This window comes from Leptopilina boulardi, unplaced genomic scaffold (genome assembly GCF_019393585.1).
Source record: "Leptopilina boulardi isolate dan_hultmark-lab unplaced genomic scaffold, ZJU_Lbou_2.1 LbouV2_341, whole genome shotgun sequence".
Classification (NCBI taxonomy): domain Eukaryota; kingdom Metazoa; phylum Arthropoda; class Insecta; order Hymenoptera; family Figitidae; genus Leptopilina; species Leptopilina boulardi.
The window spans coordinates 5,289,651-5,314,632 of record NW_026137909.1 but is presented as its reverse complement, the minus strand read 5'-3'; the positions used below and the strand labels follow the sequence as shown (position 1 = coordinate 5,314,632).

Genomic DNA, 24,982 nt, shown 5'->3' with positions numbered 1-24,982 from the left:
CCCTTAGTCAATTAATATAATCTATATAAGGTTTAATTTTTGGCAGTTCTTTTTCGATTATATTTGAAATCTAACTCTTCCGAATTTAAGTGTTAACCCCTTCGCAGTCGAAGCCAAAATATCATAAGTGGGCCCAAAATGTCAGAAAAATTTTTGAATGATCAAAATTTGTGCAAATGTGTATACTATGGTAATTAAGGTCTCTGATTACGATTCCAAAGTCAGATTTTAAAAATTCAAAATGTCGGAGACAATATGGCGGACGATTTCTCAAAAAATGACAAAAATGATTTTAAAATACTTAAAAATTATTACTCAGGGGTTTTGAGGGTCGCTGATTACGAATCTATAGTCAGATTTCAAAAATTCAAAATGGCCTTACCAATGTGGCAGATAATTTTCTAAAAATTTAAAAATTAATTAAAATTACTTAAAATCTGTTACTCAGGGGGTTTTAACTATCGCTGTTTACGATATTTAAGTCAGATTTTGAAAATTCAAAATAGCATAGTATGGGTGTGATTATTATTGTATCCATTTTGAATTTTGAAATTTTGTAATTCTGACATCAAATTCGGATTCAGCGACCCCAAAAACCCCCGAGTAACGAGTTTCAAGCGAATATGGTCAATTTTCAAAATTTTTGGTCGCCATATTGGATCCGCCATTTTGAATTTTGTAAATCTGACATCAAATTCGGAAGCAGCGACCCTCAAAACCCCTGAGTAACAAATTTTAGGACAATTCCGTCTTATTATTGGGCTCAAAATTTATGTGCGTTTATACATGTCATCGACACTTTGAGCCCACCTATTCCATGACGTATATACACGTCATCGACACCCAAGGGGTTAACAGTTTTTAATTTTACAAGCTTTTTTTAAAAAATTTGCGTTTAAAGTGGAATTTTTACATTCCGAGGCAGAGATTATCTCTTTTACCGGAAACTCACAACAGAATGGAAATTAAGAAATTACTCGCGACATAATTAATGGAATTATATCAAAATCTGTAGAATTCCACTGGAATTCTAAGCTTTTCATTTTTTATCAAAATTTTTTATAATAATTTCCACTGTAAACGGAATTCTGAATTAAATTGACAGGATACCCTTCAGTTTTCTGCGAAAAATCAACGTAATTTCGTCTGAAATTAAAAAATTCCAAAAGAAATGAGAAAATGCACTTCTGAAAATGCTTTCTCTCGCTTTAAAATGACTTTAAAATGGAAATATTATAAACCAAATATATTGAGAAGATTCTGTATAATTTAGTCATTAATTGTTTCCTTCTTAAGTTGTTCTCTTAACTCGGAGCCTTCTGATCTGTAAATAAATCAGAGGTTAAAATATTTAAATTCTTTCATGTTGTCTTCTCTTCCGAGACGCAACATCTGCTATAATTTAAAAACGTGTGTAATTAATCACTAGACATTATTTGCCTCACTAGTGAGAAATAAAAAAATTTTCTAATATCCATGACGTGTTTTTTAATCAATAAACTACACCAAAAAAATCTAGATCAAATGGCATACATTTTTTCTTAAAAAAACCCATGTTATTTTCTTCAAAACAACTTGTCACATTGATTCTCAAAAAAGAGACAAGTTTATCTAACTGTTATTATCATGTACCTTTTGCATTTTCCATCGAGCCAATTTCAAAGACGTGGAACAAGTCAGTATTTGATGTTTTGAGAGTAGTGCAGAGAAACTTTTGTTTGAATATCGATCCTATACGGAGACTGCACTCGCGTACAAAAGACTATATATATACCTTCGTTCTTTTTCTTTGATATGTCAGTTTCGCTCATTGCTCTTCTTTCCATACATCATACACGGGAGCGCGCGAATGAGAAAAGTACCATGTTGAGCCCGCGTGTGCGGAGACAATATCACCAAATAGATTTCTTTTTTTTTGTTCTGTTTTTCTATTTTTAACTTCTATATTTAATTCCTAAAAAACTTGCCAGTAACTCATAACTGAGCGTTGTCTACAACATTCACCACAGTCTTCTAATTTTAGTCGACTATGGAAAAAATTTTGTTTTAATATTTTAAAATAATATTTTCTGTTACAATTTCAAAATATCAAATTATAACGAATTGATATTAATATTTGGATTAAAAAATTATTATCATTTGTCCGTGACAGCCGCCAACGCTTTGGTATTTCCTTATACGACTTTAATCTAGTCTTAGGTCCAAAGCACTTTCCATAAAGAAAAGGCAGCAGCCTAACTGTTATTAGGATTAGCAACAACAGGGAATATATGATGTGGTTTCTACTTCCTCTCCACATTTTCTACATTTTGGATCTTCAGCAAAATCTATTTTATGTCTATGATAGTGGCGGCCCGGCATCAGAATAGGGCCCCCGTAGGTTATCGCCTGTCGTAAGAGGCGACTAAAGGGTACCCCCTGCTGGAACGAGAACGGAGTCCCAGCTAGGGTCTGGCAGTGCAGAGGCGTTCATGCAAGTCAAATATTTGTTCGTCCGTCCTCAATGCGATCCGTGCGAGTCGGATAATTGAGAATGCGTCCCAAAAGCCACGGTGATGATAGTGAACTCCCGTAATGGTAATGGTAAAGGACGGTGGTCTGTGTTATACTTGCCACTGTTATTGTCTGAGGAGGTTTGCTTTAGAGTTTTTCTGGCATCAATCTCGCCGCTGCCAACAATAATTAACAAACCTGTGTAACATTGGCCAATAAGCATCCCAAAATGCCGAATGGTTCAATCGTGATGTTCCAATAAGCAAATGGTAAAAGATGGTGGCTTCGGCACGTGTTGCCGCTTGCCTTGACCTGAAGTAGTTCCGAGTTTTTCGGAAATCACTACCTTCCGGTTGGTCTTGACATATATGTGGTGCATGTTGTGGTATTTAACCGGTAACCGACCGCCAGTATGGCCTCCGGTTCCCCGGATACTGGAAAGTTGTACTCATACCTGAGTAGAATGGTACCATGGGACGTGTCTGGAACCCAGGAGACCCTTAGGTCTCCGCCAGGCATTGGGTATGAATTCGTGGTGACAGTAGTTACAGCCCACATCGCTTGGGGTTAGCGTGCGTTAGCACGTTGTGCACACGTCTTTCGCATTCGGTGTGTAAGTTGCATTAACTCAACTCGGGCGGAAACCTGCAGAGTTTCCAGGGATTGGAAAGGTCCCGGCTCTCACCAAGAGTGGCAATCGTGACTTAGGTCGGTCGCATTGTCAATTGGCAGGTGACTGGAAGAAATTCTGCGTCATCGGTGCTGGTCAGGCATTAACTCTTGATTCCGTGACCAAGGGGTCTGTGTGGGTTTTCCCTGACAGGGAGATCTCGCACGTAAAACTACTAGGCTACTGTCTATGATAGTGTAAGTCTTCGTTTCCGGTTAAAAGATTGTTATGGGTTACGATTTTTGCGTCTTTTTTATTGAATCTGTGGAAATCCGCTGCTTTTTTTAGGTCTATATTATTTCCAATGAGTACCATGGCTTGTCTACAACCTATAGTTGCCTGCCCCTTTTTTTGATACGCTGTATTTTGTCACTGCTTAAATTCCGAGACCACACATTTTTCAGAGACACTAATAGGTTTAATAAATTGTTCCCTAGCTCTTATTTTAGCTGGTCAAGCTTTAAACTTCGTAGGTGAAGATTCCTGGGATCTTGCTTTTGTGACCCAGAAGACTCCGCTATCTGGGATATGGCTAATGTTTGCCTTATCGACATAATTTTCTCTACATAAGAAGTAGCTTGGGCTTCTACTGCAGTTTGCAAACTTATGATCGATTTCAGCACGTAGTCGACCTGTCCACTCCCTTACAAACTCTTCTTATTTAGCCGCATGCGAACCGAATAAACATCACCCTTCTTATTTTTGGGTAACACATAAAGCCAATCCAACTTTTCCAGTCAGTTGGGTCTTAGGACTGTCACTTTCCTGCTTTTTGGAACTTTTCCTCCAACGCCTGTTGAACCTCTTCTTCCTGGATAAGGCGATCTAGGTCGCGGATCTTCAGTGAAACCTGTCGATACAGTCTGTACCTTTCCCATGCTTCCAACTGTTTTGATGACGTCAGCGATGAATGCCTCCTTATTGGAGTCTCCTCTAATTTTGATCAGGAGATCTCCCTTTCTTGTAGCCTTGCACCCATGAATTGCGTGTGACTAACCCTGCTACCTGCGTCCGAATTCACTTCCGCCCAAAGTTTGCTCGGTACATCAGCATACGTTGTTCCTGCTGCAATTTGGATCACCATTGAAGATCCACTTCGCCTTCTTTTTGCTGGTTTGTTTAGGATTCGGTGCTACTGTCGCCTTTGCAATCTTTTTGACAAAAGGTGCCTCCTCTTGCTTTTTCTTCTTCGCCTCGGAGTCAGTCCTCTCCGAACAGTTAGTGCTTTTTCTCTGTTTCTACACTTCTATGACTGCCCGTCAAAGCCGCTTCTTATGGATACGCTCTCTTTTCTTGTTTCGCTCTTCTCGGTTCACCTCCGCATTGCCTATAGCGCCACCAAGGTTGCTATCTCCATTATCTGCTAGGGCGTGTTTTGTCTTTGCTTATTACTCTTTCTAATGATCTGTACCTCGCCACCGATTAAATTCCAGGACCAGACATTTGTCACAGACACCAATAGGTCCGATAAATTGTTTCCCATCTCCTATTTTGGCTAGTTGATCCGCTATGTTGTTATCATTAATTCCGCTGTGACCTAGGATCCAGAGGGTGGTTATTTTCAGCTAGTCTGTTGAGTGCCGATTAGGACTCCAGTGTTACTTTTCAAAAATGCAAGAAAGAAATTTTTAAAAATTAATAATATTTGCTTGAAACTAATGACTCCGTAGCTTTCGGGATTAATGAGGCCAAAAATGTCAACGATTCCAAAACTAAATCGTTATTTAAAATATAGATAAAAAAAAAGAATTGGATTCACAATCCACCAAATGTGTACGATTGAGAGAAAAAAGAAAAAAAAATTTCATGCGCATTTAAAACCTAAGATTATAGGAAATCTATGAAAATATAATAGTCGGATAAAGTGCACTACGAAGAAGTTTAAACTATATAGTGCCGGAGAAAGCTTATGTTTTTCAGCATAAAAAAGCGAAGCAATATAGGTTAATAGGAGACACCATTATATGTAGTTATGTAATTTCTTTTTCTCAGAAAAAAAAATAATTCTCCTTCTTTTTTCTGCTATTTCATATCTGAAGATGATTTACGAAAGAAAAGCAGCTTTAATTTCACGCGTGACTAGATATATCGACCATCTTGTTTGTCGTTCGCCCTTGTTATCATACCACCTTATCGAAAACAGGAATTCTATTCCAGTATTTTAGTCTTAAAATTAAATTATATGTTTTGAAATTATTTATTGATAATTTTTAAATTTTGCAAAAATAGGGGGAAAAAAATGAGTGAAGAAAAGGGAAAAAAATTATCCTTTGGTTCTTTCAATATTTTAGTTATTTTTATTATTATTATTATTATTCTAAAAAGAAAATACATATAAAACGCACGCATGGTTCTGAATACTTTATCATTTATTTTAAATTGAAAAAGCTTCCCAATGCTGTAAGTGAGCAAAAGCAATAACGTAATGGAACACACTCAGATGACCCACATTTCTGTGGACTGTTGGTAAATGATATCTCGCACACTACTGGGTTGTGTGCCAACTTGATCGACGAAATCCTCTATTGTTAAGTACACCTTGCACACGAATAAATCCAAAAAATATATTGTTCCCTTAGCAATTCAACTCTTTTTCTCTCTCTCTCTCTTATATTGCCTTTCATTTCTATAAAATGATGTACACCGTTATGAACTCCTTAAATTCTTTCAAAAAATTTCAAATTCCCAGCACATTTTTGATATATAATGAAAATTATTTTTATTTTCCACACACACACACATTATATAAAAACTTTTTCCATGGAAAATTGAAACATTCTTCAAATTTTCCTTTTTCAGAATTTCGTATTATTTCTCATGTTTCTTTTTTTGGAATGCTAAAAAAATTTTTTTAACCAGAAATGCTACAAAGGTAAATAAGAGAAAGAAATTGTCAGATAAAAAGAAAAATTTAGAAAAAGATAAGTGAGAGAAAAAGAAAGGAAACAGTAAAGAAGAAATAGAGCCAGGGAGAAGAAACGAACAAAAAAAAAAAAAAAAGGTGAAAGAAAAATATGGAAAAGCCCGATTTGGAGAGGTATAAAGAAAGAGGAAATAATAAAAAAGAATAAATATTCTGGAAAAACTAATTAATATCAAGAATATATATATATTGTAAATGAATTTATATTGAATGATAAATTGAGACATTTAAGATGGTGATAAATTGAGACAATCTTGTTTTCGCGCAGTACATTTTGTCAAGTCTGTTGATGAGAGAGAACGGAAAATGGATACCTGAGTATTATATTTCTTGAAAGTAGCGACGCAAAGACGACAGTTATGTATCCAGCAAAACGTGTATGTTATGAAAAAGTGGTCCCAGTGCTCTACAAGTTATCTAAGGTTCTATATACATATATATATAGAGTACGGATCACTTTACGTAATTTGGAAGCATCTTCTTCTATATGTTCAGGTGGAGGCACTTATGTTAAAATATATAAATTCTACGCGCAAAAATTGCTGCTTCATATTAAAAACTATTATATTTTTACTTTATAGAATCAATAGCTCATAATTCTAATAGTTTCATTTTTTGACAAAATAAAAAAAAGTTGATTAAAAAAGGCTGAAAAAAATTGTTTTCGATTTTTACAAAAAAAAGTACGTTAATCTCACACATGGGTCTATTAGACCTCAAGATTAATAAAGTCTGCTTTGTATGACAGTAGACAAAAAAATTAATTAATATGGAATTCATTGGTAGTTTTGTATGTTAATTTATTATAATTTATCTACAACCACGTATTTTCCACATTTATATTTACAACTTGTAAATTTCTCCCATTGAATATTAATTATATTAATTAAAAGAATTATTGTCTAGAATATTAAGAAAAAAAATTACAATTTTCCAAATTTATTACTCGCCTGCTTCTAGATTTAACCATAAAAATATTTATAGTCTTAATTTACTGCCATACGAAAGTTTTACTTTGTTTTCAGATAAAAAAAAAAAAGTCAAGCGGAGGCTTACGGGCTAAGTAACAGTATCTTTTGATTTTATAGCTTAATCACTTTATTTGTTCAAGTATAATATATGATATTTTTTTTACAGCCTATACTTTTCTTCTGAGTAAAATGTATATTTGACATAAAACCAATCTCAGAATCCAATCGACATTTATATTAAGAAAAATAAAATTGTTTTGATTACTCCTTAAAAAATATATAGGAGACAAATAATAATCCTTGTAATTAGTTTGAAAATTTATCTCTTTTATTGACTTTTTAAAATTCTTGTTTTTATTAATATATTTAATTATTATTAATTATTAAAAGACTGGAAAATAATTATATTTATTAATATTTACATTACGATGACGTGGGAGCATTTTTTTTTTAAATAACTTTTTACAAAGAAATAGAATTTATCGCATTTTGAAAGATTTTCTATCAGATGGCACCATCTATTGCAAACAGGATCAAACTGTGGACTACTCACAGCATCTGCTTTATCTGGTTAGCGGTGAACATCATCAAAAGATGGAAATCGTAATTTTTGCAATTTTTTCCATTTTTTTAAATTAATTGTCAATTTTTAATAATTATTTTTCTGCATTAAATATTTAGTAACCTAATCCTATCTAAAAGAGGAAATTCGTATTGTTATGTTATAATTATTTAATTTAAATTTTTAATTATTATTAATTTTTCCTAATCTATGAACTTATAATAATTTCCCAATCTAATTACTCAATTTAACTTAGTTAAACCCTAATAAAACAAAATATCTTGGGATATATTGATAATATCCCGTTGATATCCTAGGGATGTCCTATGGATATTAAAAGGATCTCTTGAGGATATCCAAAAAATCGGCGGTTTGGATATTCTTTGGATATCCCATGGATATCTGAGGATATCCACAGGATATCTTCTGGATATCTCTATAGACTTTCAAAAATGTCCTCCATATATCCCATAGATATCGTCAGGATATCCCACAGATATCCCGTAAATATCCTAAGAATATCCCACGGACATCCTGAGAATATCCCATGGATATCCTGCGATATAATATCCAATAGATATTTTGTGGATGTCTTAGGGATATCCTGTGGATATCCTATGGATGTCCTGTTGATGTCCCACAGACCGGCGATTTGGATACCCTATGGATATCCCAAGATATCCTGGGGACCATTCTAGGATATCGACCATTGATATGGATATCCTATGGATATCCTTTTGTTATGAGGGAAGAAACTAATGTTGACTAAATGTTGCCACTTGCGTATATTAATATTTTGAACTGCTCTCAATGGGAAATGTTTCCCTTCATATAGAAACATTTTTGTATTTAAAAATTTATTTTTTTAACATATTAATTTTTGAAAAAAGTATTTATTTATAAAAAAATATTACTGTGACGTGACAGTATATTAAATCTTTAATTAGAATTTATTGCAAAAATTACCTAATAAAAAAATATTCATGTTTAAAATAAAATAATTTTATAATAAAAAAAAAATCTGCAAAGCACTCAAAGGATCCACTTTGGGAGCCCTTGAAATATAATTAATTCAATTAATGTTGAGAGAATGGAAAGGGTAACTTGATCTTTAATTTGTAGTCGTGCTCTCAAAGTAAGTGCGCTTCTAATGACAGATTGAATAAGAGGAAATGATGAAAGGTAATGCCCATGGTCATCATCAAGTACTTGCACTCAATCAAGAAAATTGTTTTCCTTTCTTTGAAGAATTTCAAATGACTTAGATAGGTTAATGCAAAAATTACCCTCAGCTTAAATTGGTAAAAAAAAAATTTACTCCTAACTTGAAATATAAATGAACAATTAAGTATAAATTATAATACAATTTATTAAATAATATAATTTTTACAAGAAAATTTAAAAACAATTTTTATAAATTATAAATCGTTTTCTGATGATTCACTGACCTGACAAATATATTTCCGTTATTAATTTAATTGAAACCAATTGCATGGGTATTGTGAGAAAAGAAAAAAGAAATTGAATGCAATGCAGTACTCTTTTGTTCATGGTAAGCCATGCGAAATTATTGCGACGTCTTTTCACGACACACTGACGGCAAAATTCAACGCCTGCGTCTTTCCAAAAGACAGGAAAATTTATCAGTGGGTACTTTACAACTTGACCGAAAGTAAGAGTAATGCTATCAACTCATGCTTTAATGAAGAACCATTTAAGTCAAAGCTTCTTTGCTCAATGTTCTTTACAACAAGCCCTTTCATTAATCAAGAATTAAATAAATTTTTGTTCCTTTTCAGTTCTACTACAGCATATACTCTTTTATCCATTTTGCGAAATTTAATTCAATTTTATAGAGTAATATTTTTCTAAAAGAAAATTTTCTTGTAAATTATTATTATTATTACAGTAGTTTGTAGCCTATTCTCTTATAAAATCAAATAGAATTAATTATATAAACAGTAGAAATCGAATTAGATGCGAGATGTCAGTTTTGTTCAGTTTGCAATTCCGTACAGTGGCAGAAGCAAACTCTCTGTCGACTGCTGATGGAACAATCCGGATTTGATCAGCTGGCAGATTTATTGTTCCATGTCACGTGGTCATTTTGAATTCTCGCAAACTGGCGTGCAGATTGTCGTGTCGTTTGCTTCTGGCACATGTACCAATTTTTTGCTTTTACTATCAGTTTTTTTTAAAATGACAAAAAGCTGTTAAATAATGAATCCGGTTAAAGTGAGAAATCTATTGCAAGTATAGTGAATGGATGAAGAGACAATTTTATCGTTTATCAATAAGTTATACTCGGTTACTATTGAACATAACATCATCATAAAAAATACAAAATGTATATTAAATATTATTCAACAACAAATTTCAACTGAAAATAATTTTTTGGTTTCAGGTCAAAGAATTTGATTCAGAAGCTGCATGTTCCACAGATTTTAATGCAAATGAAACTAGTGATATGGCCTACGGAAATCTGCTATCGATTATTTTAGAAGCCGAAGAAACTGAACAAAATTGTATTAGACGGATCAAAGCTTTGTTAATACAGCAAATTGTATAGCCGATTTAACAATTAAGGTTTGTTATTTCAACTGTTCCATAACAATTTTCATTGTTTATCAAAGAATTCTGTTTGTTCACCGAACAATTTGAATAGTTTTAATAACAATCCCATTTTAACAATTTTTTTTTGTTCTAAAAACAAATAGAACTGCTGGTTCTATATTGACAATCCGGCATTGTCGTGTGGATTAATTTTTAGTAACCACAACAATTCTTTTTTTCCCTGTAGTTTCACCCTTATTTCTACGTTGCATTTGTTATTACGAGACCGATCGTATTGTAATATAATGAATTTGAAAATAAAATAAATAAATTAGGCAAATTAAAAATTGAGAGTAGAATTATTTACCATAACGAACGAGATGATATAAGATAATAAAATAGAGATTATTTGAATCAAAAATATCAATTACAAACCAAAAAAATCACAATAAGAAATATAATTTCAACAAATCAATTATAGATATTTTATTAAAATATTGATGAGAGTTTAAAATGATGCATCATTTATATAACAGTAGTGATTATTCAGATTACTTTATACATATATATAAATTCATTCACGTCAACCACATTCACACACATACAGAAATCATCAAAGAATTCATACATACATAGATTAGTAAACTGGTATTTAAAAGGAAATATAACAATGTTCAATAAATAATAAAAAAAAATAAGAATACTCATTCCTCGTTCTATTAAAGGTGAATTCGTAAGACGTGGCGCTGATCGGGTATGGAGAGATGAACTTAAATTCCGGAATATCTAGAATTTCCTTATTAGTTCCAAAATCCTTAAGACCATTCGATATTGTAGTCGTAGTTTTATGTGTTTTATAAGTAGCAACAGCTCCAAATCATCCCCTTGTACTCTGCCAACGCTTAGAATCCACAATCCCCCCATTATCAATTAAACGCCACACTTTAATTTCAATACAAAAAAAAATACTTTTAATAAAATTTAATTAATATATATATATATAATTTAACAACCATTGATAAAACAAAAATAGATAAAATTACACAAAAGAACGACATTTGAGTCATTGACGTCGGACATCAAAATATGGCGCGGGATTTTCTTTATACACAAGATAACGAGCAAATGAGGCAGAGGACAAGGGAACTACTTATTTTATATTTTCCTCAAATCTCTCCCCCCAAACGCCAGTCCACGATTCACCGAAATTCATATAGTTTTCGTCAAAATTTTACGAAGATAATATGTATAAGAAAATATCTACCGTCAGGCGCTAAATCGTTCTCATATCGAGGATTTCCTCACAGTATCATTTGTTTTTCATATTACTACAAATAACAACGATAATAATTTATTACTAATTAATAATAAATAAACAATAATTATTTATGTAATAAATCACTCATAATGAATTACAAACTGACACAAAAATACACAAACTTTTGCAGTAGTGCTAAGATGTACCTACAGTTACCAAGTGACAAGTTACCAGTTTATTCAATTTATACACATTCATTTCTACAAATGTTTCAATTAAAAATAATGTTATTTAAATACAAATGACCGTAAAAAATATAATTTATGCATATGTTGTATTCCAGGCTTCTTGCCGGAAAAGTTTTTTTTATGTTATTTCATGATTTATGCAAAAACTTTAATTAAAAAAAATACAGAAAAACTGAAATCTAAATTAAATGTAATTACTCAAAATAATTTCGGTGAATGAAAATCTGAATTAAATATGTAATTACTTAAAATAATTTGGATAAATTAAGTTTTGATTGATAAAATAAAAATATTTTTATAAACTAGTTTTGCCCTTAACGTCATGCACCAAATCACAATCTATGAAACAATTAAAATCAAACTTTAGAATAATTTAATTAAAATAATAAAGAACATTTCTTACAACTTTTTAATGAAACTACTTAATCTTATTGAAAAAGGATAAAATATTCAGTGATGATTTGATTGAGAATCATTAGAACAACAAAGTTTATCTAAATCATGTTGTGAAATATTGTGATGTCTTATTTTATTCTCCAGATTTATAGCGTCTTTGCCTGTAAATATTTTCTTATGTTCAGTGTCAATTGAAATATCACCGGAATCACCAGCCTCTTGGAAAGCAAGATCAGACATGTTAGAATGAAGAGAGTTTTCCCTGAAAACGAAAAATTTAATATCAAAGAATTACTAGTGTTAAAAATTACAACAAACATAACAAAAATTATAAAATAATTTCTTATTAGAATTCTATTTGCTGATAAATTCGAGGAGCAAATTAACTATGAATTAACTTGAAGTATATAATTATCCAGAATTATTTAAAGTATCGTGAATTATTTTGAAGTATAAAATAAGTGTACACCAAATTTTTTAATTATTTACCCCTCGGATAAATTAAATAATATTCCTTTAATTTGGAATAAGTTAATACCTGAAAGGTGCTATAATAAGAATCTCCTTATCTCGAGGTGCAGGATCTTTAATTATTGAACCAGGTTTTGGAGTGGTTAATTCTTTTTTAATATGTTTTTTCTCTTTGCAATGTCTTTTTCCATTGTCTTTGTCACTGGTAACCCAATTGTGAAGCAATTCCCTAAAGTCATTGTTGTCGGCGGTATTTCGTTTCTCAGGTTTGATGGCTTTGAAGGAATTCCTATGGGAGTCAAGATATTGCACAAGACTCACATCCACAAATCGATCGATTAGTCTGTGTTGATCCTCTGGTGTCAACAAGTGATTTTTCTCTAATATTTCAATTTCTCTTCTATCTTTACAATTCTTTTTGCAAGGCCTAGTTCCAATACAATTTTTTTTCTGAATTGGAGTGCGACCCTTACATTCTGATAATTCAGCAACAACGTCATCTTCACCAGGATGTGCTCCTGGTTTTACACATTGTACCTTTCGACGAAGAGTACCTTTTTTCTTATTACAAGCATTACACGCACTCCATTGACTGACTCTCCATCTAATTATTGTTTAAATATAAATAATAAGAAATTGATAAAAAAAAATTAATTTGAAGGAAAATTATATTACTTTGCAAGGCATGATTGTTCATTGCATGTTTGAGTTTTGGGTTCTGGACGTGGTATACTGGAGCAAAAACTGGGAGACACTTTTCCAGCTTGCTGTTCAAGACACGTAGGTTCTGAAATCTATTTACAACCGAAATATATAATATAGTTACAGCACCTCCTAACTTAGATGTTAATTGGATTGTCACCTGTGGAAGTATCATCCACACAGTCGGTAACATTTAATTCAAGTTCAAGAGCGCCTTTTTCTAATTTATTGGTAATCTAATTCAATTGCTTTTGCAACTGTCACCAGTAACCATTATTATACTTTAATTAGAAAAATTAATCAGTAAAATTATAAATTGATTCAAGCTAATAACTTCGGTTCCCACTTGGAAAGATTCCGCGGAAGAGTTACTCCTGAAATAATTTTCGTCTAGTAGGATCTAAAAAATCTAATCTACCTAAAAATCAATGGAAGTTCAATGGTAACCAAAATGTGAATTTTGCAGGAAACGAAAATCCTCCCGCAGATTGTGAAGAAATTCCGATATTTTCCACTGGAATTTCCTTTCCTTTATAGCCGCGAAAACATAAAAACTCTCTGAACATTTTAATAATTATTTCCAGCCGAATTCCGTACAATTTCCTCCAGAAACGGAGTTTCAACATCTTTAATGAGCCATTTTATAGGAATCTTTCCAAGTCAAATTGAGTTATTTAATTCAAACTTACCTTTGTACCTCCTCCACATTTAGCACTACATGTTGACCACTCTAAAAATTCCCATGCATATTTAGGAGTCGCCGTAGAATTTCCCGACTTAAAGTAGTATTCATAATGAACCCCAGGATTAGTTTTTTCAAAAAAGCAATACTGCAACAATATTTCACATCAACAAAATTTTATCATCTTATTAGAATAATTATGAATAAATTTCAAAAAAAAAAATACCTGCAACTGAATATCCTCAGTAATTGGTCCTTTTATTGCCAAATTTTCTTTGTCCGTTTCCGGATGAGTGTATATAATGGTAGAACCAGCGCAAGGGTAATCTCCATTGGATTTTTCTTCACTAAATTTTAATTATTTTTCAATTAGTTGCAAATAAAAGTTGTTAATTTGTAGTAGTATATATTAAAATTTATTTTAAAGTATTGGTAAAAAATGGGCAAGCGCTTTTCCCAGAGAAGACTGACGTTTGGTATATGGAGGGTTCAAAGGGAAAGAGCGAATCAAGAATCAGTAGAGGTAACTACATCACAGTTGGTTGAAGGATGCCGTACGGCACCCAACAGACCAGCGGAAAATAACCGCGTTACCCTCCTCTAGGGTTCCTGGACACAACAGAATTAATGGTAATAACATAGCCGATAAACTAGTCAAAATAGGAGCTAGAAAACAATTTATCGGACCTATTGGTGTGCTTTATTCACTGCCAGAGAAGCGCAGAAACGAAGAAAAGCTTTGGCAGTCCGGAGAGGACTAACGCCACGGAGAAGAAGAAAAAGCAAGAGGAGGCACCTCTTGTCAAAAAGATTACGATGGTGACGGTAGCACTGAATCCTAAGCAAACCAGTAAGAAGGAAGCGACGATTGAATATACAATGGTGATCCGAGTTGCAACAGGAACAACGTATGCCGACGTGCTAAGCAAACATTGGAAGGATGTGAATCCAGATGTGATCTCCATGCAGGAGATCTGCAGATCAAAATCGGAGATGATTCCAATATGGAGGCATTCACCGTTAAGGTCACCAAATCGGTTGGAAGCATGTGAAAAATCCAAACCTTGTATCGACAAGTCACACTGAAGATCCGCAGCCTGAATTGCGTAAGATGTCCAATAGGCGTTGGCGGAACAGCTCCAGCAAGCAGGAAAGCGATGGTCCTAGGACTTAACCGACGAGGAATGAAGCTCGCAGTTGTAGTCACCAACCCAAAGGAAGCGGACAGACTGGAGAAATTGGGACGCATAAGGATTGGCTTTATGTGTTGCCCAATAAGAAGAAGGTCATTCGGTGCAACTAAAGCCCGGCGTGCGGCCACGTAGGAAGAGTATCTAAGGCAGTGGACAGATCGACTACATGCTTCAACTGCGATGAAATCGATCATAAGTTTGCAAACTGCAGTATAAACCCCAGCTGCTTCTTATGTAGAGAAAAGTATGACGATTAGGCGAACATTAATCATATCCCAGATAGCGGAGTCTTCAGGGTCACGAAAGCAAGATCCCAGGGATCTTCACCTACGAAGTTTAAAGCTTGACGTCAGTTCCGTAGTGTAAGGATTAGTCCAGCCAAAGGGTGTGGTTTTTAGTGGGTCTTTCTTGGATACCAAGGGTTATGCAGATTTCCCTCGTAAATAATAATAATAATAATAATAACAATAATAATAATAATAAATTCATCACATACAAATCAGCATTCAGACAATATTTATCTCCTTTCTCGAGTTTAACTGCCAACATACTTCCACTTGGTTTTTTCTCATACATCCGAATACTTGTACTTCCCTTTGGAACCGTTACCACTTTTTGATAATCTATATAGCGTTATGTATTCAAATATTAATTTACATTAATCATTAAATTAAGCCTTCAAAAAAGAATATATTGCAACCGAAAGCAAAAAAGATTTTTGTCAAAGAGATATTTTATATTCACCAATATTTTTCGTATTGATTTCTTTTCAATTTTTTTACATTATTAAATATCGATTTGTTATTTATCGAAATATATTCATATTACTTTTGAGTTTATCCTTAGTGAAATCTCCTTGTTCATGAGTGCAACCAACACCAGTGCCTTTGCAAACCCCACAAGGATCTTCAATGGTATCTGAATCTATTTGCCAGTCACATCCAACCTTCTGCATTTATGGATATACAAAAAGTTAAGTTCCTTTACTTTTTCCAATAGATTATAGTAGTATCATAATGTGACTAAATAAAATAATATACTAAAAGGAATTCTTTCATTCGAATTTTAATTGTCAATTTAATTAAATTAAAACAGGGATCATAGGGAATTAGTTTGGGCACAGTTATCAGTAATACATTTTATTTTTTTAATAATTTTTTTTTGAACTCATTAAATAATATATTTTGCTTCCTCGTGGAGGAAGCTTTGTAGTCCTTTCATTTATAAAACTTTTCAAAGTGGCGGAAACAAATTTTTTTCTTTATAGAAACATGTTATATGAGATCCTGATCAATTGTCCGGATGTATGTATGTGTGTGTGTATGTGTGTGTGTGGATCCCTTTTTTGTTTAGAAGATAACTTTAACAGGTTTTAATGGATTTAGATAAAATTTGGTAGGCTCATTTATCATATTAATATCTCAAATCTGACCAAAGGATTTTGAAAAATATCCCAAAAAAAAAATTTTATCGTCTTTTTTCCAAAAATTTTTTTTTAATCGAAAAAATTTTTAAATAGAAAAATTTAAGGTTATATATAATAGAATCGTTTTCCTTACGTCAAGACGAATCGATCGATATATATAAAGTATACATTTGAAGTAAATTTAAAGAATTAATGAAAGTTAAAAAATCAAAAATTGACATTTTGGCAATAAAATTTTGCTTTCTCCACGAGGAAGCAAATTTTTTTGCTGATCGTAAAGAGGAAGCAAAATGTTCATGTAATGAACATCTGAATTTACAACTTGTTTAAATAATTAATACTTGAAGAATTTTCATCTACTTTTATGTATTTAAATAATTAAGCGAAATTTAAAAAGAAATTAATGAAATAAAAATTGTATATTACTCTGCAAATTCCTGATATACACATGTAATTAGTTCCAATTTTACAAGAAGTTCCATCTTTCACGACTGGAGCAAGCTGCATTACTACATTTTTTTCATTTATACATTTCAATGAACACATATTAGTCTCATCTACTGTGTAAGGAGTCCATGTATGCAATCCGTCCTTAACTTTCTTCTTGTTAAACTCTTGACATTGACTAACACGAAACGAAATAGCAGAGGAATCACAAGGCTGAAAAATTACAATATTTAATCTTTTTTTCATAAATAACTTTATAACGTCTAGAAAAATTTAATTTTAGTGTCACTATCAGACATATTGGATCCGACATGTTGAATTTTGAAAAACTGACATCAAATTTGTAATTGGATGTTTTAGATAGACAATTTTTGTTTCAATTTTGTTTCGACAATAACATTTTTTTTTCTGAATGTTCTTTTTAGGATAACATCAAATTAAAAAAAATTTTCCCAATTTTTGAAAATATATATAAAGTTTCATTACCTTTGTGTTGCAAATTTCAAATTTCTTTCTCTCACCAATGCAAAATCTACCGCCATTCGATGGTGCCGGTTTATCACATTCTCTTTCCATACTTTTGACACCCCCGCCGCATGTTCTGGAACATTCGCTCATTGGTCCCCACTCACCCCAACCGCCATTCACTGCTGACGGACGTGAACCAATGTCCACACATTCCTTATGAATGCACCACTGCATAAAGTCGAAATTAAAAACGTTCAACAATATGACATTATCCACGTACATATATATACACTTTTTATACATATGTAGTCATTCAATTAAATACATATTGTTTATGTTGCGAGGCAGAAAAAAAATCGGAACAAAATTTTTTAATCTTTTATTAAAGGGGATACACCAGTTGTAACTTTCGGAAAATTTATTTTTTTGCATTTTTTTAAAATATATGTTTTTAGAAGGGTGTCTACATTTTTATGCTGATCCGACGAAAAATAAATATCACTATGCGGAGGCGCGCCACATAGTTACAAATTACTTTCGGACAAAAAAGTATGTTGTTTTAATGTTCCCTTTGATTGGGAACTAAAAAATCTTATAAGAAATGTAAATTAATTTTATTTTTCTATCTTAGATGAACTATACTTGTGGAATTCTGGTCACCGGATATCATGCTTTTTCCAAAGGCGTCACTTTGTGATGACCATAGTCGCTGAGCATTGAAGATAGTTTTCCTGCGAGGGACAAGGCGCAGATTCATAGATATGTAAGTAGGTGGGGTAACCAATTAGACATGGGACCTAATCATGAGGTGACAAGGAAGAGAGGGAATCCTCGAGTAAATGACGAGAGACAACAGTTCTAAATTTTGTCTTGAACCATCAACACTTATATCGTATATACGAAATTTTAATTTGCAATTTCTACCCGCAATGGGTCTTCATTGGGCCGCGGCCATTTTTCTCATACGCTTTAATAGTGGATCCACGTGTTCCAATTGTGTTCTATTGTGCAGTTTGTGATTAATAATTTTACGGAATAAACTAGTCATCAAAGATTATTCCTTGTGTCACCTGGGACCAAAGATTTTATAATTTAGTGCTCATTCTACGACCAGTCACGTAGGTTTTTCGAGGGACGCCTCATATTACATAACCGCATTTTATTGAAGGAAGTTATCAAATCAACTTGTCAAAGGATTTCAAAGGAATCGACTTGCATCATCTCCACATATGATCATCAGTATTACAAGTATTTTACAATATTGTATAATGAATATGAGTAGATGTATGTAAGCCTGTGTACCGAATGAATTATTTTGTTCAGGGTAATAGATATTAGCGTGATGACGGAAGATATTCTTCGTCTCGATTACCATTGATATTGCCAAAAATCAATCCCTAATTTCTGTCAATACTTGAAGAGAGGAAGAACATGAACCTGTATCGAGGACTATAGGTAGGCGATAGCATAGGATACCGGGATTATTTTTGTAATTTAATTTTTATGTGTATAAGAAAGCAGGTGAACTGATTATAATTAAACATCTAAATTTAACTTTAAATTATTCGTCTTCTTATTTTGTCGAATTTTATCATATAACTTATAGATTATTGTATACCAAATTTTATTTGATATTTAAATTTTATTATAATATTATAAAGATTAATTATAACTTCGATGGCTCATAAAGTTTTTGATAAAAAAAAATTTGTTGTTAACGTTCTAGACATGTACTTTTAGGTAATAAATAATATTTTTTTAAATTTACGGTTTACTAAGAAAACATTATTGAAGAAGACCTTATTTTCGCCTTACAACTGGTGTACCCAAACTAGATACATTCTTTATTAACAAACCTTATTTGTACCACATTTAGAACCTTCTGCCGGTGGAGCATTATTTGTTATGCATTTGCCACCATTTTTGCACCAAAGTGCCTCACAATCACCTTTTTTATCACAAGACTCCGAATTGTTGTATATCAATTTACATTGATAGTCTTGTCCGTACATTGCTCCAGGCAACATATTTGGATATTTAAATTGATCAGAAGGATTTTTTGGATCATCTGTTAGACAATCGCCTAAACCAGTTCTGTGGAATTTTTATTTTCTATAGAAATTTTTATTTGAAAAATAAATACGAAAATAAAGAAAGTGTTCTCCAAAAACAAAAATTAAAAAAAATAATTTCGAAATTAAATTGTTAATTGGTAATTACTCCATTAGAGTTGTTATAAATTTTTTGCTACATGTTGACCATTTTAGAGTGTAAATAAAAACATAAGGCGACATGAGAAAATAACTTTTGTCTTTATCTTGAGGAGGACAACCACTAATTTCTTCGGTGTCATGGGCACATCCTAAACTGTAAATTAAATTTTACTGAACTAATAAATACTTTTTCCAGTTATTTATTAGTAGGCATAAACATTATTCTATTTACGTGTGTCCAACTTCATGAGCTACTACAATACCCAAAAGAAGTCCACTATCTTCATTAATGCAAGCCGCCTTTGCTCTATCACAGACTGTTGATACATAAGCTAAACCCATCAAAGAACATTCCTCGTTTTCGTCACAAATGTCGTATCTAAAAAAGGGATGTTAAAAATAAATCGCAATTAATTCCAAAGCAATAAACTATTTTAAAATAGATAACAGTGTGTCACTGTTGACTACTAAATTATAATCAAAACCTAGTAATCAAAATGCCAAGATCGTGATGATTAGGATGAGTATGAGATTCGGGATTCATTTTCATAGCCCATTTAGCAAAACTTGATAATGTCACCTCTGCATTGGAACTAATTGTTAAGTCAATCTGCAAAATAACTAAAATTGTAGTAACTATTTTTCCTTCCAGAAAAAAATAGCAAATTTCAGCCTCCTACAGTGGTTGTAACCCCTAAAAAGAAAACCTCTTACTTCTTCTTTTTCCTGTTCCAAATATACCATTCGCACTACAACAAAGTCAATTTGATTTCCAACAGAACTGTCGTGATAAAAATCTGACACCATATTTGATATTGTCAATAAATACTGTTGATAATCTGTTCCCTTGTGATGATCTAAAAATTTTTTATCAGCAATAATTGCTGCTTCAATATATCGATGAACGCTGTGAGTTGCATCTGATTTTTTGTCACTTCGTTTAGTTGTATTGTGATTTTGTAATGATAATTCACGCTCTCTTCTTTCTAATTGTTCAGCCCAAGCTGTTTCCCAATTGTCTAAAAACAATCAAAATCTGTTTTAGAGATTTTTTACTCAAAATTCCTAATTTTATGATTAAACTAAAAGTGAAATAAAATTTCAGAATTGTTATATTAATAAAATGCAGAAAACTGACCATCAGTACCACAGAATTTATCATTTTTTTCATGCGGAGCACTTCTTTTATAAGCTATGTGAACATGTTGACCATCCGGTTCAGCTTTTACTTGATGCAATGGTTCAATAAAATATCGTCCATTATTGGTATGTACGTAACCAGCCTATAAGTTAATAGTCATAATTAGTGGATTTTTGACGTCAATCAGTAATATTAACAATTATTTTATAAAAGAACATTAATATTAATCAACAAAAACAATTAGAGTAAATTCAAAATTCGAATAGATTTTGTTTTGATAGACCAAGAATATTTTGATTCTAAAGCTTATTAAGACTCTTGTTATGTTTCTCTTTGAGTACATGCAAATTCATAAATTCATTTGCACATAGATCGACGCGATGTTACACTGTCGCCGATTCAGCGACGTTTCGCTCTCTCTCTCTCTCTATATATATCATAAATTCAGGATTAAAACGCGTCAGCAATTGGAAACTAGCAACAAAACGCAGATCTGGAAACCAAGCTGTCTAGTCGCTTGAGTTGTAAAATTATTCCCGACATTAAAAGCTTCATAGTGCCAATAACAAGAATTGTTGCTTTTAGTCGTGTACAACTATATTTGAATTTCAAATTATGACACAGTAAGATTTTAATTTAAAGTTTCTGAATTGAAAATTGTCCTTTTCTTTTTACAGTTCGCTGAATATTTAATTATATTATTTCCTTACGAAATTGATTTATTTGTATTACCTAATAAATATTCCAGTATATTCTCTAAATTTGATATTTTTGCCTTAAAAAAAATTGTGCTTTAAATAAATAAAAATGATGATAATAAAGTGTACTAACAACACCGTCGCAAAGGGATAAAGCTGCTCTTGAATTCTTGTCTCCCCTGACAGTGCCCCTATAATGACACTGTTGATCCGACACCCTCTTAAATTGAAGACCTTTGTTCAAATCGCTACTGATTCCCTTTCCACGGATTTCAATCACCATTTCTGGTGAGATAAAATCGTGAAATGGAGTTAACTCAACATGATGTTCAATTCCATTAAACGGAAGAACCAAGTGCAATTTGTCCTCATTGTCATCATCATTGATTGATCTTTTTCTTCTTGCATCAACTTCACGACGATTGTAATATCCAGACAAAAAATATGTTTCCAAATTTCCATCATGAGACACACGTCGTGGCACCAATAAATGTGGATCCTTTATGTCTCTCGTATATCTAAATATTTTTCGAAAAAGGTTAACAAAATTTAAATAGGAGAATTATTATTTGTTTGCGGAAATTATTATTTTTACAGGATTAGGTTAAAATAATTTTATTCGATATATATTTATACCGCATTTATATAAAAGGGAGAAAAATGAAAAAAAAGCAAGTGATGCGTGAAAGAAAGAGAAAACGAATGAAACAGACATTGGACGAAGCATTCAATGTGAATATCGATTCCCAAACATGAGCCTCAGGGTTAGGAGTGACAAACCGAATTCAGGGAAGGCGAAATTGATGGCACCAGCAAAATGAGATCGAACTTACCTACCATGGTAAATACTCCCGGGGCTCTTGGTATATTTGTCCAGGATTTTCCCATCGGCGTTAAGCTTATTCGTTGAAAAATCACAGAGTATTAAAAAAAATGTCACTAGAAACATTTTCGTTATATTCAAAAAACTTTGAAAAACTTTCAAATAACATAACATTAATGACATGTCAATAACAAGTCAAAAGCACTACTGGGTTATTTTTATCAAACGGTTTACTTCAGATATGACAAATATAATTTATACTTCAAAAAAAAGAAAACGAAAACATACAATTAACAACAAAAAAAATTGACTTTTAATAAAAAAAATAGAAATTTTTTTTTTGTTCGTATTTTACGAACCGTAATCGAACGATACGGTTTTGGGAACAATTTAAAAACAAAGTCGTTATCACGAGGGACAATCATGCAGAACACAGAATTGCATACGAGAGAATTTAGCAGCCTATTTATCCGGCGTTCGGCATTCGCTTCAATGCAAATAGTAAATAATCCGTGTATGGCATATTCAACGAGGGAGGCAACGAATTTCGGTACGCGTGTCACGCATTTGATTCTAGTGTACCTCCATTGTCATGTCACTTTATATATATATAGAGAGAGAGAGAACAAATCAATTTTTTTTTAAATCGAATAATAGCAAATAAAATTAAAAATCCATATATATAGATATGAAACAAAATAATTTTATAAACTAATATTTTTTTTTTGCTTTCAATTTTTTACACCGGACCACCGGAGACAATCATTTTCCACAATTTTTAAATTATATAAATTCTCTCGAAAAAAATGGATTTGCTTACTTTACACTAATTATGAATTTGATGTCAGTTTAGAGAAATTAAAAATGGCGGATCCAATATGATTAAGAACACAATGAGAATTATTAATTTAACTTTTTAAAGATATTTTTTTTTAACAGAATAAAGAATTTTTATAAATTATTATTAAACAAATAAATTATATTTTACATTTTTTTAAATATCCATAAAATAATAAAAATTATTTTATTTTTATTACTTAAATTAATAATAATATGATGAAAATATATTTCATATTAAAGTAAAAATTATTTAAAAATTAATGATAAAAGTTAAATAGTTGTACTTTTTTTTTAATATTAATAGTATAAAAACATTACATTACCGTCTGGAATATAAAATTTTATTCCATTTGTTTTTAATAATTAGTTTTAAATTAATATTTTTACTTAAGAATTTAGAATAATATAAAAATTCTAATTTAAAATTTTTTTATTTGTACTAAAGCTGGTTTAAAATTAAATAACATTAACTACCTTGTTTCTAGAATATTCCCTAATATTTCTTTTTCATTTATCAATATTTCGAAGCCTTTTTCGACCTTTTTCGAACTCCATAATTCTAATAAAATTTCGTTAAAATTTTATCACAATTATAAAACGTCTAAATTTTTCACGTTTACACTTTTAAAACCAAACAGTCTGATAGAATAATCAATTCTGATCAATAATTACAAATTATATTCAAAATCGTTGTTTATAATTTGTAATGATGGAAAAAGGAACCGGAGAATTGTTTATTTATTATTGCTTTGAATAAAATTTTGTTTTGGTAGTAATTTTCGAACGATTAATAGTTTTAGTGGTATGCATCAATTTTTAAAATTGTTATTCGTAAATATTTACTAAAAAATTTGAAATACATTTCTTAAAAGACAAAATTTTTTTTTCAGAAATCCATTATATTTTTGTATCAATATTTATAGTATTAAATAATTTAGTGGGCGTTTCAGGAAAAATCACATTGAGATATATTCTAATCATTAACCGTTTTTTTTCTAATCAATAGAATTAAAAAGGAGATAAAAACTGATTTTTTTGTTGTGCAAGATCGCTTGGAGGTATAAATTTGTAAAGGGACGGAGGCTAATAAAATATATGCAACATTTTGTCACCGTGACATATTTAACAATAAATAAATATATTTTTAAATAAATAATTATTTACAAATCAATGAATATGTTTGTAAATTAATTATTATTTTTAAAATACTAAGTATTTCTAAAAAAACAAATATTTGTAAATAAACAATTATTTCTAAATAAACAAATATATATTTATACATCATTATCAGAGGATAATAAAACCGAATAAATTGATGCAACATAGGAGTGACAGAAAATCTTCAAGATAAAATAATGATCATATTCAATAACAAAGGATTATTTGATTAAATTCATCTTTCACATATTAACAATTATTGAAAATACAATATTAAAATTTATACAAGAGTGTGTGTGTGCAAGAAAGAAAGAGATAAATTAAGAGAGGGAGCAATGAGATCTCTGGTACAGCAAGAGAAGAGAACAAGATAGTAGCGTCATCAGTGTTATGACGGCGATATCACAGCCCACCGCATCATTGAACTTTTCATCGCGACGCGCATTATTGAATCGATTGATAATTCTCACATAACTGTGCATTATAATTTTTTCAAATGGTACACATTACATTATTGTGACAGTAAAAAAAAATTTATTACCACTTTCTTTAAATTTGTTTCTCATACAATTTTGTGCAATGTGCGTCAAATTTTAAATATTTTGTGTTGTTTTCATCACATTTTTCTTGGTAAATATTAATCGGT

At 31.5% G+C, this 24,982-nt stretch overlaps 3 protein-coding genes across 3 annotated transcripts in view; 2 read left to right on the top strand and 1 right to left on the bottom strand.

Annotated features, from left to right (window-relative positions):
• The window catches only part of LOC127285843 (carcinoembryonic antigen-related cell adhesion molecule 1-like), a 138,275-nt gene extending 127,891 nt beyond the window's left edge, over positions 1-10,384 (top strand). Inside the window, exon 7 of the mRNA XM_051312055.1 lies at positions 10,024-10,384. Within this exon, the coding sequence (XP_051168012.1) occupies positions 10,024-10,037 (14 nt within the window). The 3' untranslated portion in view covers positions 10,038-10,384. The remainder of the gene's footprint in view (positions 1-10,023) is intronic.
• A 305-nt stretch (positions 10,385-10,689) lies between these two features.
• Positions 10,690-22,665, bottom strand: LOC127285848 (A disintegrin and metalloproteinase with thrombospondin motifs 12-like). The gene is made up of 17 exons (XM_051312060.1): positions 22,349-22,665; positions 21,649-22,033; positions 20,815-20,959; positions 20,391-20,695; positions 20,162-20,286; positions 19,909-20,055; positions 19,684-19,830; positions 19,320-19,557; positions 17,482-17,691; positions 16,975-17,208; positions 15,951-16,071; positions 15,619-15,745; positions 14,156-14,276; positions 13,937-14,077; positions 13,221-13,339; positions 12,613-13,149; positions 10,690-12,336 (listed from the first exon to the last, which is right to left on the bottom strand). The coding sequence occupies exons 1-17, from the start codon at positions 22,519-22,521 to the stop codon at positions 12,129-12,131; spliced, it is 3,483 nt and encodes a 1,160-aa protein (XP_051168017.1). The 5' UTR covers positions 22,522-22,665; the 3' UTR covers positions 10,690-12,128.
• Positions 22,666-24,501: 1,836 nt separating this feature from the next.
• LOC127285828 (A disintegrin and metalloproteinase with thrombospondin motifs 12) overlaps positions 24,502-24,982 on the top strand; it is a 40,247-nt gene continuing 39,766 nt past the window's right edge. The window contains exon 1 of the mRNA XM_051312029.1: positions 24,502-24,980. The gene's annotated coding sequence lies outside the window, so the exon portion shown is untranslated. The remainder of the gene's footprint in view (positions 24,981-24,982) is intronic.

What these genes read in the sequence shown, in the direction of transcription:
- LOC127285848 (XM_051312060.1), bottom strand. Translation starts at nt 22,521, where the DNA reads ATGTCATTAATGTTATGTTATTTGAAAGTTTTTCAAAGTTTTTTGAAT. An exon ending in CTAAATGTGGTACAAATAAG is followed by an intron (nt 17,692 to 19,319) that starts GTTTGTTAATAA and finishes GACTTTATGCAG; the next exon opens with TGGTGCATTCATAAGGAATG. An exon ending in GTATATCAGGAATTTGCAGA is followed by an intron (nt 16,072 to 16,974) that starts GTAATATACAAT and finishes CCATAAATGCAG; the next exon opens with AAGGTTGGATGTGACTGGCA.